The following is an 18738-nucleotide window of genomic DNA, read 5'->3' on the forward strand; positions in this document are numbered from 1 at the left end:
AACAACAGATTGCATTTCAGTATGTAAACACACGAATCCTTGAAGCACTACGTAGTCCCCCAAACACAAGGTTAGGTGGTCATCAAGGTAAACTTGAAGATAGAAAATGTCTACTTGATAAATATTGAAGTCCTGCCCTGGGGAACTTCAAAGCCACTCTAGTATTGAAGGTCCTACACAGATACTACGATCATCAGCACAACTCCAGCAATGGCTTACTGTGATACGCTTTTTAAACGCAAAATTTTAAGAAAATACCTCCTTGTCGCCGATCAACCAAGTTTTCAACGCGGCAATTGGCGTTCCATTCCACGACACACGCTGAATTTAATTGGAAAAAGTTGTAATGCTCAGAGTTTCACTTGAAATATTTTGGGTCTCCCTTTCCGACGGTCATTCGATTCTCCACGCGTCTAGACGCTACCGGCGCTTTTAAACACGCGCGTATAATTGGTCGTCTGTTGAGACTTGTCCTTTTCTCCTTGGCCTGGTGGTTCTAGTCTGCTCTCAGTGAAAACCACCAATAAACGATTCCAAGAAGGCTGTCTTTTGGGTTTTAGCGCCGTGTATTCTGGTAGAAGTTTGCAGAAGTTTCAGAGGTATTTGCTATCTCCATCACCGTGGCGATGATTAGAAACCTGATGATGGAGGCAGCAAGTACCTTATGGAACTTCGTTAAACTTTACTGCACAACGTTACAACCCAGGAGATAAATTGCTCTTATGATATTTTATCATTACATAATCACATATATACATATTTGTAGTTAGATCGGCTGAAACAGACTCTTTTTATCTATGTAATAATGTAGACCAGGCAGGTGGAATTCAGAATCTATTTCTCGGCCCAGAAGATGGGTAAACCTACAGAGGTTTTTCGTGGTTTTCTCCAGTCCTTCCACACAAAACCATGATAGCAACTTAAATTAGGCTAGGATCGCTTCATTCTACACCATTTTCAATTAATTACTCTGTATAGTCTAGATAGTTAAACATTTGTTAAATAAATTATAAATATCAAATATAAACTAAGGCCTCTTGAAAATGAGGTAGATTTTTCGGGGCCATTTCATGAGAGGTGAGCATCTATCACACCGGCCTTTTACGAATTTCAGCCTTACTCTTAAGAAAAACTTTTGTTCCCCAGTTTTCCCACAAGCACGCAAAAATATTACTTTTAATTAAACACATTTGCACTTCAGATTAAATACAAAATAGTGGCACATACGCGGATATTTTACATGCATTTTAAATTTAAAATGTATTGAGAGCGGACACATAAATAAACAGTGACGGATAGTTCGCAGAATATAAAAAGTGCCTCAGTGGGTGTCTTTGTATTGGGTGTTAAAGTTATTAACAAGTTGAAAAACGGTTGAAATTTGGTTGTAAGGGAATCAGGAAAGTGAATATTTCAAACATGCCTGCTAAACGGCTTCATAACGACTATTGTATAGAAAATGAAGTTCAGCAGCGAACACAAACTGCGATGCTGAAAACGATATGATTTCTGCTACACAAACAATTAAGAAAAGAACAAAAAATTACGAATAAACTGTGTCCAGGAAACTTGTGACTTGAAGAAAAGTAGTATTTTCCAACACTACATCGGGGTTTCTGACTTTATTTCTTTCGGCACCTTAGCAGCTGCCTTTATTGACTAAAAACAATCTCCTCTTCCTCTACTGAAATATTCTAAAACAAAGTTCAGTTTCCCCACTCCATGACTGTGCGCGCGATATAAAAACTAATCGCCAGTCCTGATGTAGGCACCTTAAGGAAAAAACATACAGGTGTTACTCAGAAGAAAAGAAGAAAAATATATATGCTTCAAGAAAGGTCTTTCCATTTTTATATGCAATAACGCAAGGTCGGCGCCCCTAATCGATCTGTATTGATATAAAAAAGATACTGAGAGGAAGTAACGTCGTTGAGAAGTGTTCGTGTCGACTTGTGACGCGGTTTTGCTTTCAATAAAATAAAACACGTTTTCCGTTGTTAGGAATTCATTTGAAAGTTCCGCAAACCAGGATGCCTGGAATGAACGCAACTTTCCCTCATGCACTTAAATATTTATATTTAAAATGTGCTACAAGGCAGCAAGGTTTGGGTAACTGAAATTATTGCATTTCGTTCATTATACTTCGTCGCATGTTTCCATCTGTCTGGTTTTACCGCGTGACGACTATCTCGGAACAAAGTACAGACCGCTGACAAGCGTAATGCTTCCATCAAGGTTGGCAACAAGAAAGTAAAAGTACTATCGCGCTCATAAGTAACTAAATTGTTAAAGGCCAATGACACTCAAGTCGTTACTACAATTACGTTGGATGTAGAAATTAAAAATGTTCCCCAATTTCCGCTATGAATAATTAACTAATCGTTATTTTTTAGTGTTCTGTCTGACGACAGGTCCATTGTTCTGCCCAAAAAGAGTTCGCCAGTTTTCCCTATTCGCAGCTTCTCGTTTTAACTCCTGAAACTTCATCTTCTTTCGTTGTTTCAGATCGTCGGTTAGCTGTACCAGTCTTCTTCCCAGTCCTCGCTTTCCTTCAACCTGGCCTTCGATGATATCACTCTTAATTAACTGATATGACTTAAATATTATGAGATTTGCTATTATGACGCAGATCTGTTTAAATCCTATTTCATACTTTTCGTAAATTCAAAATTCGTTAATTTCAACGCATTTTTCTACAGAAGTAAGCCAATAATTTTTTAAAGGCGTATAGCCTAAATATTACAATCTCGAATGTTGTCGAAACTGTAAAGCATAGAACACATCAATATGACAAACAATGAGAATTCTCTCCATACTCACTTATTACTACTGGATTCAGTGGTGTGTTAGAAGCAAGACAGGAACGATGGTGGTCCTGGGTTTGAATCTTGACTACCACAAGTTGCATCTCCACCCTGCATCACCATTACCACCTGCAACAATACATGCAAATTATATTAAGTCTCCATTTCATCACACTCATCATGCAGCCATCTTGCTTACCAGGATGGAGATTCATGCATAACCAATAAGAAGCTAAGAGTCCAGGCCATGGGACCCTCAAGGCCTCGACCATGTTCTGAGCTCATACCGTGTTATTAGAGAAGCTCACTCTATCATTACCTGCGTCACAATTATTATGATGACGACGCCTTCTGATACGTCGAGGATGGACGTATCGAATGCGAATGAGGCAGCCCAGGAAATTCTGCTGCGCGGATGAGTGGCATATATATTCATAATATTATAAATATACCGGGGTATTCACAAATAAGTTACCTATAAAACTTCCTTCTTTCTTTACAATTATGGTGTCTTAATGTTGTGTAGCTGTACTCCTTACTTGAATTATATAATATCTGAAGTTGTCACAGAGACTTAAGTGATAAAACCCCTTGGAAAATATGTAATCTTTATTAACGTAAATTCCAAAAATGTATCTGTGATGACGACAGCTATGTTCTTATGGTAATAACACGGTCATAAATCTAATTTTTAAGTCAGAAAGTGATAAGAACGAAACTTGGTCATGTTATTTAAAGATGTAGGTCGTATGACACGCCTGATCTGATAATATAAGGCTTTACAGAAACAATATGAAACAATGGCACACAATTCGAATTGTAACGAAGTATAATCGTAGTTTTTAGGAACTAGGTACTTAATGACCAAAAATATAGTGTGCGAAATAATTAACGCGACGTCATAATAAGTAGAATTTATACTATGACATCCTATTGTAGTTGCACGATTCATAACATAACCACGTTCCATGCAGGTGAAGGTTTTCTATGGCACGACGTATAGATCACATGAAACCAAAACATCAATGACAGAAATCAATTTGGACAGGTTGAAATCATGTGACGTAATATTTTTTTTTAAAAAATGTCTGTTCCCAGTTAAATACAAATTATAAAATTACAATGGGTGAATATTATAACTGGCTGATATTTCGCATAATTAACATTAATAAATGTACGAGCGACTCGAATTCAGTACTTCACAGTAGGTCTAATTCACAACTGAATACCAAATAAAGTGAAGTTAAAAGGACTCACAAAATAAATTCGCCCTATTTACAACGTCTTCTCGGAAGAAGATGCTTAGTGTTTTAAATTTCAATTGTTTCAAGCAAGGCAGGTATTCTGTAAAAGGAAACTACTTTATATGAACAGCTGAACTTGAATGTGAATATGATTCTATAAAACCGTCTTAACTTCCTCGTATTAAATCTTACATATTTCAACTAATTTTATAATTACTCCTTGATTTCCAAAATAGATAAAAAAATTACCTTGTTGATATTCTAAGCCTCGTCTTGAGGACGTTTCAAGGAACTACAAAGCAGATCAGTGTTCCAAAATCACTTCATTCTTATCGTGTTGTAGAGACTACCAGAGAGCAGAGACTATCATAAGGGTATTCATTGTTTTCCTCAGACCCTACAAGCAAACGTTCAAGCGGAGCAAATACTGCTCCCTTCGACTTTATTCACAATTTCGATTCGCATTATAGTCAGAATGCCATCCGACGCTGTACTATTAATGAGCAAATTAAAATACAATAAACACCTTTGGAGAGCGTGATAACATTTTATAACTCATCAACAGAGTACCCTATTTACCGTGTGAGATTTCAGGTTCTTATGGCGGTGAATATGAAGGCGACTGTCTTTATGACATTGCGCTGTGTAATCTGGAAGCAGCTGACCGACGTTTCAGACGTACTTACTGCCTCCGTGATTACAGGAAAATCAGACTGTGGAGGCATCAGCACCTTTAAACAGTCGGTCAACTAATAGACTACACGAAGCAACATCCCAAAGACAATCATATTAAAACCCTCTTTACTGCATTCGGTAATCTTCCTGTATCTTAAACATCCGCTTATGCCCACATACCTAAAGCGAAACAGAACTGGTTTCTGTTAGATGATTATAAAGCATGCGTATATCAGGCAGTAAACGTAATAAGAGGACGCTTTGTAGAATATCGTTATTAAACAGAATATGTGGGCTGGATCCGTCATGAGTACCAATAATATTATAAATCCTGGTAATTAATACGTACGAAAAATTAAATCTCTTAAATTAAACACAAGAAAACAGTCTACCAGTTTTTAAGTGCCATGCTCCGTGTATATCCGTATGTGTGTGTGTGTGTGCGTGTTGTTTGCTAGCAACCGTTTCTTGCATGAACAAAATGTAACTGTAATAAACAGAAAATGCAAAGCTTGTTATTTAAAACGCTCACTGCAGAACGAAAAACAAATTCTGTGTTCATAATTTTAGCAGATTTGTTTATTTTTGCATCGTATCTAGGCAAAATGTAACCGCCATCACAGAAAAAACACGACCCAAGGATAATTGATTAGGCTGTTATATATTCAGCGTGTCTTGCTTTCGTTTAATATTTAATAATAAAGTGCACAGAACTACACATAGATTAATTAGAATCTCCTAGAGACAAATCAGGTGCTAAAATACGAGTTTTCCAAATTGCAAATCAAATGTAATAGGAGTAAGAGAAATTGTTTTATAAAGGCAAAGGAAAATTAAGGTACAGCTCCAATCTTCGCCCTGTGTCATAAATATGTGACTGAAGAATTACTATTACTGAAGTTGTCATTAAATGACAGTCGGCAGAATTTTCATCGCACATTTTACATTCTTAATTCAATATTAGTAAAACTGGCTAATCTATAATATAAAACACTTCTGTCTTTCCAGTTTCCTTCAATTGTGTAATTTCTGTCATCTTGTTTGTCGAATATATTTAAAATCTTTCTCCGTTACCGAATGCAGTTTTGTCGCTTAGTCTCCATTTAAATGCACACAGCTTCAAATAAGAAAATACTTAGCAGAAAAATATGTTTCTTCGCAGGCAATGGTTGTATTTAGTAAATGTATAATGCCTATAGTAAAAAGTCTGGAAACTAATTAAAGGCTTACTTCGTAAAATATTGCTTATAGTAAAATGTGGTAAAAACGGAAACAAGTAAAATTGTTGGTAAAGTTGTTACTTAATTCTGAAGTCAAATAGTAAGACCAGATAGTACTGTTTCTGTCGAAAATCGCCTCAAATCCTGAAATACTATAGTTCCATTATCCAAAGGTGATTTATTTCGATTCATGTTTCACACTTCATTGTTAAGTTTAACATAAATTTAATAGCCTTAAGACTAAGGAGAATAAATAAAAATGAGAAAGAACGAATTCCATAAGAAAACATCATGTTACTCCTGGAGGTCTGACAATATCCTTCTACAATTACTAAATGTTTGTCGTAAAACCTACACTGAATTGCTTTAAACCAAATCAAGACAAAGTTAATCACAGGAATGTTGTTCTCTGTACTCCACATAGACCTACTTAAGATTTGATCCAAGCCGTATAATTAACCTGGAAACATTCTGATATTACGTAAAGTTTAAAGTCACTTTAGTCCTCTTAGGGCAATTTTCTGAACAATTACTATTTTGTTCATGAAAGGCATTTCTTTTTCTTTTCTTTTTTTTACTTAAATATAAGCACAGGAAACTTTTTTGTATTATTATTACTCCTGACCAATCATGATAGGCTATACCACTACACGTAGAACGAAGAAGGGGCAGCCGATGTTTATCGCAGGGAAAGAATAATGATAATGATAGTATGCAAGACATGATCATGTGGCTGGTTTTATAGGCGCATACATATCGGGAAGGAATGGGTAGGAGGTAACCAGCCCGACTGGCATTTCTGCTATCTGGACGACAGATGGTTCGTAACCTGTAATTACCTAAATAGCCCAACTCGATCTCCGCCATCATAATGTCAGGACTATCCATCCCTCCTCCATGACGTACACTCCCAGACAAAAGTATGCATCGTTACTTGTACATTCGTTCAACACAATTGGGTAAACTGAAATGTTATTACTGTATACGTCCTTACACGCAAATTATAATTTGCGTGTAAGGACGTTTAATATCGTGGTATTAGTTCATATGCGACATGTTTCGGGTTTAGAAACCCATCTTCAGGTTCTCATTTCCCTTCTCGTACCACTACACTGTTGATAGACACTAAAATCTAGTTATATGCAGACATTAAGAGCTACTCTGTTGTATAAAGACATCATTTTAGTTAATATTCACAACTTGAAACTCCAGTACAATCTCATAACAACTGGATAAAGAAACATAACGAGACACAGCCCTAAGCCCAAATAAATAAATGAGTACTCTATCATCTGTATATTTTAGATAAAAACTTGATGAAATCTAGTTACAGATATTAACGAGTGTTTCAGAGATGTTAGTTTATTATATCGAAAGTGTACTTATTTTCCAAACGTCCGTGGTTGAATTATTTATCAGTCACGTTTCTTCTATTTTTACTCACGCTCATCAGTAACCAACGAAATTGATGCGATTTTAAGGTTCAAAATGTCTTTCAACACTCTTAAAGCCTGTGACACCGACTATCGAAGGAAATAAAATAAGGAAGAGATCTGAGTAATGGCTGATATTATAGAAATTACTATGGTAAGGTCTGCTCTCTAAAACAGCTATTTATCACTCTCAGTGTCACTCCCGAAGAGCTCGGCTTTACTTTAAACAAGAGACTCGTGACATGCCTTGTATGTATGTGCATTATAGACGAAACTAATATTTTGATGTATTTTAGACCGGTGAAATGTGAAAGATAAAATGCCACCTGTATATCGAACTACTGGCTTCAATAAATAATGATAATCCAATAATATTAAAGTGTTTGCCATTAGCGAGGAGGCAATGGCAGGCAAACACAGAAATAATACACTTAGTTAAGATCATAACAATCACTAGACCCTTTCTTGTACAGAAAGAGTGTCTCCATGGAGACACTGACTTCGCTCAACATGTCCAAAAATCTATATAGTGTCCATGATTTGAATAATAAAATAATTCAATTTAATTCAATTCTTTATTATTTGTGTGCTGTATCAACAGCCTGATGGCCAAATACAGATACAGCACAGAGATAAGCTCACGAACATAATAAAAGCATAGAAGATAAAACAAGCAGTATATAATATACATTGATACGGAGGAAGTAAATACACAATAAAATTGCAACTAATGATAATAAAAATAAAACAATTAAATTCTTTAATAATATTAAATCATTCGAAAGACGCTGTTGTAAAATATATAGTCATCCCTCACAATAAAACTATATAATACACGTAACACATATTAAAAACAAAATGTATTTCGGAAATAGCTGCTGTACTATGTACCTCAGGGGCAAGGTTTGTCTCGGATACATAGAAGTAAATACCCTATAAAATGGTGAATAGATTGGATAATAATAATAATAATAATAATAATAATAATAAGCTGTACATACGACACATAAGTAGTCTTACGAATAAAAATTACTTCACTGGAAAGTAGACAAAGGATGAGCTGGATGGGGCGTGTAGCACGCATGAAAGGATTAGAAGTATCTAAAGAGAAGAGATCAGTTACGAGACCTGAGCGTATATGAAGAGATAATATTAAAAGTTGCCATAAAGAAGATGGTTTGAGGATGTGGGCTGGATCCACGCTGCTTTGAAGAAGGCTCAGTGGCGGGCTCTTGTGAAAGTACGACGATATTATTTGCATATATAAAAAGCTGGAAATTTCTTGGCTACATGAGGAGCTGGCTTGTCTCTTAGGCAACTAGATCTTCAGGTTTTATGCGTTAAACCTTAGTTTTTGGCTGTTCCAATTCAGAAACCAATTGCAACATTTGCAGGACTCCTCGGACAGGGGGACCATCCTTACACAAGGCTTCTACCTACACAGGACAGCACAACAGAAAACAGAAAAAGCGCGGAAGATCGTTCGTTTCTCGACTGCTTACTTATGGAAGATACTTCATGTATGAAAAACAGTGTTAATGACGCCCAGCATTAAAATAGTCGCAAGACTGCGGAAGGACCGAGGAAGTTGGGAACCGTACAGCGTAGCTGATCACGTACAGGCGTGCGTCATAAATTGCACGATTCTGTTCCGTTGTAACCACGCAGACTGGCAAAGTACACGGCGCACGTATTCTTGAAGCTGACTTTAGTTTTCTCGTCATTATCAAGCACACATGCTATATGCACACAATGCACGTAACATATAACATTCATGTTATCGGTGGTTTTAAATTTTATCTAAAATATTTTAGATCTACTATATAGATCTACACACAGATCAACATTTAAGTGGCAGCTCGTGTTGTCCAATTAGCACCAAGCTTCAATTTGGTCGATAAAGTTTAGTTATTAGGTTGTGAGGTTCTCAAGGCAGTGAGTACGAATATGGCTGTCTTCTGGATTTTAGCGCCGTGTAGTCTGGTAGATTTCCAACGTTTCAAATAATCGTTGCTGCCTCCAGCATCAAAAACCTCTGAGAAGTTGGTAAAATTCTATCAGACTACACGGCGCTGCAACCTAGAAGACATTCACATTCTAAGTTTAGTTATGACTCTATATAAAATTACTAATTGAAAAACGTTTACGTTATTAAGTTTGATAGGAATAATTAATAGACTACAACAACTCTAATAACTCACACGTATAAGCTAGTGAAACACGTCTAAATAAACAGCACATGCAATAACGGTTTCCTATTATAAAATAAATATGCTGTCAGAAATGAGATCCTATTTAGTAAAATATAAAGCAGAATAATATTATTAATACGATACCATATTCATTTAGCTGAATAAAATCCCTTAATTTATTGGAGAATTAGTTTCTAAAGGTACATAACTGTGCCAAACAAATGACATTGTTTTAAAGAATCTGCATTAGAAATTTTAACATACAATAACCATATACTTCCCGTTTCATTTTCTTGTAAACTCAGACGTCGTTCGAAACGTAAGGTTTGCTCATAAGATGAAAATAGCTGAAGTGCAGTCACATCATGTGCCCAGCAAAAAAGGTAAATTATTTCAAACGTTTCTTCGTCTTAATTTAAGCGAAGGTTCAGACACGACACTCCAAGCTGCAGCTCAATTGGAACTATAGTTAGAAGTATAATCGTGGTCTTATTCACTTCACTAAGCTTACTTTATGCATCTGTAAATTAGAAAAATAGACAAAATATTATCGATGTCTGTAGGTTGTCACGAGTTACTCTCTCGAACCTTCAAACGACAAAGCCTGAGTATTGTCGAGTTGGTCTTCGGAGTAGAAAAGCAGTGCGGACTTACAGGAGATAACAACGCTTTGGCGAAACATAGACCGCTATTTCCATGTTCAGGCTTGAAATGTTAAAAACAATATTTTCTGACGATTCTTTATGTTTCTGACTAAAATTGATACATGGTGCAGGTTTCGATCCCCAGAAATTCAACTGCTATCTTACCGGTCCATGGAAAATCGCTAATACGATAATCATGTTTTCAGCTCAGAAATGGAAAATTATTGCCATTTGTTCGACATGCGAAGAAACGTCTAGTCACTGAATGCGGTTTTTACAATTTTAAACTATTGTCGTTAATTTCGGCCCTGACTGTACACAAATACAAAACGCCATCTTATTTCCTTATTTCACTTCCCTCCATCCTCCAAAGTCTTTCGCCCTTAAGATTCTCCTTCGTGTCTACCACATTCGTGCATCACTTGTGTTTTTGTACACGAATATAATTTGCTTCCCTCCTCAAGAACACGACCAATCACAACTTCCCGCCCGCCACTGATCAGAGATTACCACCACTGCTAGGTCACGATCTCAAGAAAGAGGTTCTCTCTTGGCGGCCCATCACCTCAACCAAAACAAAAGAAAAAACAATAGAACAAACAGCTAAGGGTAGCTGCTCACAAGTGCAGCCATAACACATCGGTTTACTCCGGCATACGTACTGCTCAATGCTAGGAGCAGTTTATAAATTAAATATTTTCTGTTCTTTCCAAATTTTTCGAGTACATAAAATCTTCATTTCCATTCTAAGACATTCTGTAACAGAATTTTTAAATAAGAAACATTCTGAAATCTAGCCTGCTCGCTAAAATAGATTTTCTTTTTACATATTTTTATCTGGTGTACAGATTGCAACACACTCGAAGACACTGATTAGTATTCTTTATCTCTCTCCTGCGCTGCCTATAGTGCAAAATCGGCATAAGTCCAATGCTGATCCGTTGCATGGAACGTTTTGTTCATAAAATGACACTGTGCCTCAAGCCAGTAAAGAATAGAAAATCGTCCATCAACGGCAGGCCTACAAGCATGTTCATAAAGTTTTCATATATGTATATATATATTTAATTAAGACATATTTTAGGTCTTTCACTCCAACTGTGCATCTACCAAGGTCACTTCCCTTATGATCTTCCGACCAAACTTTTGAAGTATTTATCGGCTCTCCCTTGCGTACTAAATTCCCTGCTCATCTAATTTTTCTTAATTTTATATAATATGTGGTGAACAGAGAATTGATGGACACAAATTAAAAACTACTTATCATAGTCAGTATAAAATCTCAGGTCTCCTATAACAGTGTTAAATTTAATGATAATAAATATAAAAGCACAAAGATGAATATTGAATGAGTATTCAGATTTCCATACAATGATGATCTAAAGTCAAACATGTAAATAAATAAATTATAAACTTATATTCATATTTATTAAGTCATGAAAAGTATGTAGAGCATGGACAAAATTACTTAAATGAATTATTGATGTTTCATATGTGTAATCTATATTCCATCAGTGAAATGAACTGACAGTAAGACACAAGAGTTTCTAAACGGGTCGACATACGTGAACACGCAGAAATCATATTAAATACGGCTGTAATAATAGGTAGGTTGAGTGAACTGCATAGTGAGAAACTGCAAATTTTGTAGAAACTCTTCTTAAAAATAAACAGGATTCTCAAATCAGAGAAAATAAAGTATGTATTTATTAATTTTTCTTCATTATTTAACGACTGTGTCAATAGCTCAAGTTGTACAGCATCGAGTGATAGTATGATTAATGACAAACGCATTAAAAATGATATGGGAGGAAAAAGTCGTGGCCTAATTTAAGCTACTATCTCAGCATTTTATAAACAAACTCACGAAAGCCACAAAAAAAACATATCAGTAGCCAGTGTGCGGGATGAGATTCGAATCCGGGTTTACGTACAGAGGTGTCTGTTATCTACTTTATAATTAGCTATTGCGACAACAAAAATCCATTTCAAAATTGGCATGCTTTTAATTTTTTGACTACGTTTATTCTTAACGTGAGAACAAAAATGGTTCAGAGTCCGACAATAAGAAAGCAAGCGTACGGGCTCGGAGCGTGAGTGTGTCGTCAGTGTAGTGGCACTAAAGATTAAAGGGAAAAAAATAAAGAGGAAAGAAAGAAACAAAGACGCAGAGAAAAAGAACAAAGGTACAAAAGCGCTTGCAGTAAATTGTAGTCAAGAAACCTCAATCAAGATTCACCGGCGACCATGAAATTATAAAGACAGTTCGAGTGGTGCATCTTAAAGGGGCAGACGGACAGTCGTTATACGTTGACTCCGCTATATAGAAGACCTTCATTCATGCGAAATCGGTTTAAGTTCACAACTACTAATAAAAATTAAAAGTAAGTTTAGTGTTCGCTTTGATGACTGAGGCAGTATGACCTCAGAAACGTCGGTAAACATCGACCAGACTACACAGCGCAACAACCCAGAAGACAGAAATCTTCATACTCATCGCCCTGATGACGGAGGCAGTATGACATCTGAAACGTTGGTTAACATCGACCAGACTACACAGCGCAACAACCCAGAAGACAGAAATCTTCATACTAATTCATCGCCCTGATGACGGAGGCAGTATGACCTCTGAAACGTTGGTTAACATCGACCAGACTACACAGCGCAACAACCCAGAAGACAGAAATCTTCATACTCATCGCTGTGAAAACCTCAAATCTTACAATCTATATGAACATCACACGTAAGAGTACGTAAGACCATGAACGATGTTCATGTCAACGCGGCACATCATAGACGTCAACACCTCTGATGGTGCATGTACTTTCACACTGACACGCCATGATTCTTAATACAGACAAACTAAAAAAATAAATGTAATGTTTCACTGGTTCTTCCTTCTTTAATTGGAGTGTTATTTATTAGGGAAACAACTTTAATTAGGGGAGGAAAGCCTGGCGACAATAGACCACTCGAAAAACCTGCGTGTGGATAGGAGAGAGTGTAATATTAAAATGGGTCTTAAGAAAATCATGTTGGAAGGTGCAGATTAGATTCATAGGACTCTTGTGAACACGGTATGAATCTTGAGGTTACATAAAAAGCCGAGAAATACTTAGCTACGTGAACATACCATCAGCTTCTGAAGAAGGACTATGCTCTATGCAATTAGTTACTAGGTTCTAGTTTTCATTTCTTATGTATTCATCAATTCCGGTTAATGGTTCTTAGATGCATGCATTTTGTAACAAAGTGGTGCACATTCAACGTGGCGTGCAGTGCCTTGGAGCACGTCCGTTCCTAATTAGACATCATATTATTCCCGTAACTCACGTCCCTCAAATGAACTTATCCCGCTTTTACCCTTACTGCTTTCACTGATTATTACTTCTTTTTCTTCTAGCCTTTAGCCTACTGCCTTTCAAAACACAAGGAAAATTGACGTTATTTAGTTGATCGATGTTTAAACACAGAGGGCAGACAAGAAATAGCTATCAGATCTGGATAGTTATTTACTAGAAATCATAATTTATTTTTATAATATCCATACGCAGATTGCAAAGACGCATCTTCTATACGTCCTACCCGCGCATTAAAATACATGAGAATAAATTTTATAATATAGAGTTTTTGAAAGGCACCCAATCTTGCTGGAAGGTAAACTGCGATCCTTGCACTATAATATCTACTATTCCAGACAATCTGTTCTATTTATGAAGTAGAGTATCCTAGAGGTATCTTTTTCATGCGCGGTGAACTGTTAGGTGTTTATGATAATCAGTGAGGAATAGTATGATGATCTCTGATATCGTTTTTGGTAGCTTTACAGTCAAAAGAAGACGATAGGCCTTGAACAGGTAGGACCAGAACGATACTAAACCGCAGTGCTCCGTGTCGATTCTACAACAAACACTGATCTGTAAAACATTCGAAATGAGGCGAGATTTGTAAGTTGTATTTTTAGTACTACCAACATTCCAACTTCGAGACTCCGAGTCAGAATGTTTAAATCCGAAGGAGTCTAAATGTTACCTGGGATATTCAAAATAGATAATTCTAGATACAGCAAAACCAATCAACTCTTACAACACAAAGAAATCTTCTTGTGACTTGTGGCAGTCCAAAGTTAGGTAGAATGTCAGACAGGATCATGCAGCCTAAAATCGTTTGCTTTGTTTCTTTCAATTTCTCAGAGGCTAAGTACATTAAAGTAGGCCTTACTTGACTTCCAAATTAACTTAATTCACCTCAAATCTAACTCTAAGAAGATTGTGTTCTGGCTTGTTGCGCTGGACAATCTGGCAGAAGTTCACTGTGCGTTTGGAGAGGTGCTTGCTGCCTTCATCGTCAAGGCAATCAGAGACTTTAATAATTGTCTTCAGAAACGAAGTACAGTGGTTATGATCTGCTTTCGTAACCATAACTAGCTACATGGAGCAGTCTCTTCGCAAAAGCTTATAGTCACTAACCAAGTCAAGAAATTTCCTGGTTTTTTAAGGAACCTGAAAGTTTATTATGTTCACATAAGTCCGCAACTGTATTCACCTAAGCCACTTTAATTCAGTACTCACCAACCTACGACTCTCTGCGAGGTTCTACGACCAAATTATGCAGTTCTCATTGCCCCCTTGATTGCTATAACCCGCTCAACTCAGTTTTCTCCTGTAGTCATATGTCCTAATATTACTTAAAATTTGGCATGAACCTGTTGAACACAACGGCAAAAATATAAAATTATAATTTATACCAGCGGCTTCGGGTAAAAACAATGTCATATTTATACCTGAGTGCTGAATTTATGTTCCGCCACTGGGAACAAAGAATTGTCATCATCGTTGACCTAATCACGAAAAGCCAAAAGACAGAAATTGTATTATGTTCACCATAAAGCTGGACTTTAGAAAAATCCGTATTTTGATTAACTGTTATGTAGTACATAAAATAAGCAAACAAACAAACTATAAACGCCATAAAAAAGACACTGGTGCCAAACGCGTTTCAACCTCAAGAGGTCATCATCAGTGGCAACAGGGAAATTAATTAATTTAATCAAATGGTTTAGAAAACAAATCATGAAGTAGAGTATTTTACAAAAGCATATCAAGTAACACTGCACTAGATGTTGGTTATGTAGTAATTCTTTATCCAGGAAAATAATTCCAAGACAAATTTTTAAAAACCTTGAAATAAGAACAAAAGAATATACTTTACTACACAAAGGTAAGTTCCGACATGTCTATGCTACAACTATTCTAAGATACGACATAAATGAAATACAAGAGTACGTCATTGGCGTGAAATTAAAATGATGCATTTCCCTTACGCGAGACATCGGTCTGCTGCACATGTAGCCTACATGAAATGCGTTGCCTCATCGGGGTGAGCACGAAGATGATGGACTCATCGCCCTGAGGATGGAGGCAGCAAGGACCTCTTAAACGCTGTTCAACTTCTGCCAGACTACAACTAACTAACTAACTAACTAGATGGCTTACCGAACCCGAAGGTTCATCACCGAATTAACCAAAGCCCTTTATCGGACCCTGTCTTGGGCCAACAAAATCCTGTCTCCAACTCCTATCTGCCATACTACATGGCTCCACAATTCAGAAGACAACTAGATTCAAGCTAACAATTGTTTCTGTCACGTCTGCTGCTACTTACATGCATGCAACAATGAGCTAACAGTTTAATGTCAGGATTCAGAAAACCCAGCAAATGTATTCGTTAGGCCTGTATATCAAACACCTTCGTTGGAATATTAGGCTAATTAACATGTTTCGCTTTAAACATTTGTCGCTCTCCTAAGTACCTAAAACCTATCTAGAAGTAAATATACATACTCTACGTCATAATTGAGAAGGAATGACGTCAATGTAATTGTCCGAAAGAAAAGATAAATCGATTAAAATACATAATTTATAATTCACTTTTCCTTCTATTTTTTCTATGAGTACTGGGAGAAACACCTATGGCAAGAGAAATGCTTTCCATTCTACTGTCCATATCATGCAGCCGTATAAATCATTTCCACCCGTATATGCTGACGGATGTGGGTCTACATGTGTTAGTTAATTCCTGGTGCAAGTGTCTGTTAAAATGTTTTGTCGCTGAAAGACGAGAGGGCATCACTACAACATAGCTACAGCCAGTTAAACAGGCGAGGGACAGAGAGCATGCTTTTTAATGTCGAGATTTATGGTTTGTTTATATCTTGTCAACATGGCGGCTAGAAAGAGAGAGTGAGAGAATGGAGAGAGAGCCGATCTGATTTATGGGCGGAGCGTGTTTGTGAGGACAGAAGAGGGGAGACACAGCTGACAATCAGGAAAAGTGCTACGCAGAATATGCAACTTCAGCACCATCTGTTGAACAGTGTGATAACTATTTGAAGCATACCTTGGAAGATCGACTGGCAATAAAGCAATTTTAACAGTGGCTTTGTCAATTCAATCGTCATTGCAGTACAGGTAGCAGTCGATTTACGCCGGGAATGAGTTCCTGGACGAACCGGCATAAACTGAACCGGCGTAAATTGAAACTCTTTTATAATTTAAATCAATGGGAAGTCAATGACATGCGTTCCCAGCACTAAAGCACAGGGAATGAAATTGCATAAAAGCAAACTCGCATATGCAAAAGTTTGCATTTCACAAACAGCTTTCACCGATTCATCAATCTTATTGGAGCAAATTCGAGTTAACGAAACATATGTAATTGCAGAGATGACTGAATTTATAATTTTTATTCAAAATCAGCGATGTAAGAATTACTATTTATTATAAGAATCAGTGCGAGATACAATGCAAAACGTTATAAATAATAGCAAATTTTTTCTTTACTTTTTGACTTGCTGGTTTCAAAATCGGCGTTATTCTGAATAGGCGCAAATTAAACCGGTGCAAATCGAGGGCTACCTGTAATTTAAAAATATTTATTTTAAATGCCGCAAGACACGACCATTTTTTTTTTAAAAAACTATCAGATTAATTTTGTTTCAGACCACAAAATAAAAAATTCGAGCTGCTGAAAAAATTATTGTTAAATAAACTATAAATACAAAATTCAAAACAAGAGATTTTGTTGTAATTTTAATTTTATAATTACACAGCAAGAAGCCTCAAATATTTTGTGACCATTTCCAATGACTCATAAATTGACTGAAACATCTATACATCTATCGTATGTATCCAGTCTCTGAATGTTGAATTCTTATTTTAAACATTCGCCAATTTCCCTGGATACTACTTATATTTCTCGGTATAAAAAATTCAGCACTTTACTAAACTACGAAGCTCATGGATTTGGAATGTGTAAAGTCGATTGGAAATAAATTTGAATTTATTCTCACAAATGTAATTCTAATGCCTATTTTGCATAGTTGCTGCTTCCCCCTCCCCCAATAGACACACACACCGCCCATTTGCTGGAAAACATTGATCTGCCTCTATGCACAAAAGAAGCCAGCCACCGGTTGCTTATCTCCGTTTCATTCTTGAATTCCACTTGGCTGAACGCGTCGTGCTTTAGAAATAAAGGCCTAACCACTACAGTGCTTCACCCTTTCGTTCTTTAGCTGTACTAGAAAAGGCGAAACAGTCTTTTACACTTTGAGGACAGCTTTTCTGGCAAATAACAATTATACTTGCGCATATTATAAGATAATTTAAGATAACACAACAGAGAAGCACACTACTAAAACTAAACTTCTTGTTTATTCTTGGGTTGACACTAAACTTTCACTGCTGGGTTGTGGGGAAAGGACGAAGATTTTTAAGACAATTACGAAGAATCAGGAAGCGTGGAGGAGGAAAAGGACACCAATAATATTAAGGTTCAGTACCGTGATTTTATTCAGACCTGCTAAATGCTGGATGACCTACGTAAAACAATCCTCTCGGCCGAAAGGGAACTGGAGTAAAGCGACAGCTCACCTTCATCTATCGCGACTTTAAAAACTCATGCCTCCACTTCTCCTTACGTCTTCAAGACACTTTCTTAAAACCAAAGCTTCGAGATTAACTATTTCTGGCCTTCACTTGAATAAGTATAGGCTGCTTCTATTTTTACCAGCGCATTAAGAACATTAAACCGCGATAAAGCAAAATATATTCCCAAACATCCTATTTAATTTATGATAGAAGGCTCTATAGGGTCTAATTTTTAGCATCGAGTAGGTTTAAAGGAGCATAAAATTCTGCAAGAGCGACAGTACAATGTCTTATCGAAAAATCTGTGATACTAATGCGTAATAGTAGTAGCAGTAGTGGTAGTAACATCATCAGCTCTATGTTTGTTACTAACATAGAGGCTAAGGCGTATAAATATTGCCGAGGTGCAGAAAATAACAGGAAGTAATAACATCAAACAATATGTAAGTCTTAAAAAGAACTTGGGTGGCCAGCAACATAGATTTTAAGGATGGAAAAAATCAGGCATGAAAAATCTCAGTACACCACGTTATAAAGCTCATAGGGTCATGAAAACAAGTAAATTCTACTCACCTTCTTGAAATAGAACATTCAT

General features: G+C 36.6%; 1 protein-coding gene across 7 annotated transcripts in view; it reads right to left on the bottom strand.

Moving 5' to 3' along the window:
• The window catches only part of LOC110829914 (uncharacterized), a 540512-nt gene that overhangs the window by 387223 nt on the left and 134551 nt on the right, over nucleotides 1-18738 (bottom strand). For all 7 annotated transcript variants that reach the window (XR_015533587.1, XR_015533586.1, XR_015533588.1 and 4 more), the window contains exon 2: nucleotides 2821-2933. Coding sequence is in view for 1 of the 7 variants with exons in the window: in XM_087342645.1 (XP_087198771.1) it covers nucleotides 2821-2908 (88 nt within the window). In the remaining 6 variants the exon portion in view is untranslated. The remainder of the gene's footprint in view (nucleotides 1-2820; nucleotides 2934-18738) is intronic.

Source organism: Zootermopsis nevadensis, unplaced genomic scaffold (assembly GCF_977971745.1).
Source record: "Zootermopsis nevadensis isolate Lab colony 2312 unplaced genomic scaffold, Znev_1.0 Znev_ptg000001l, whole genome shotgun sequence".
Classification (NCBI taxonomy): domain Eukaryota; kingdom Metazoa; phylum Arthropoda; class Insecta; order Blattodea; family Termopsidae; genus Zootermopsis; species Zootermopsis nevadensis.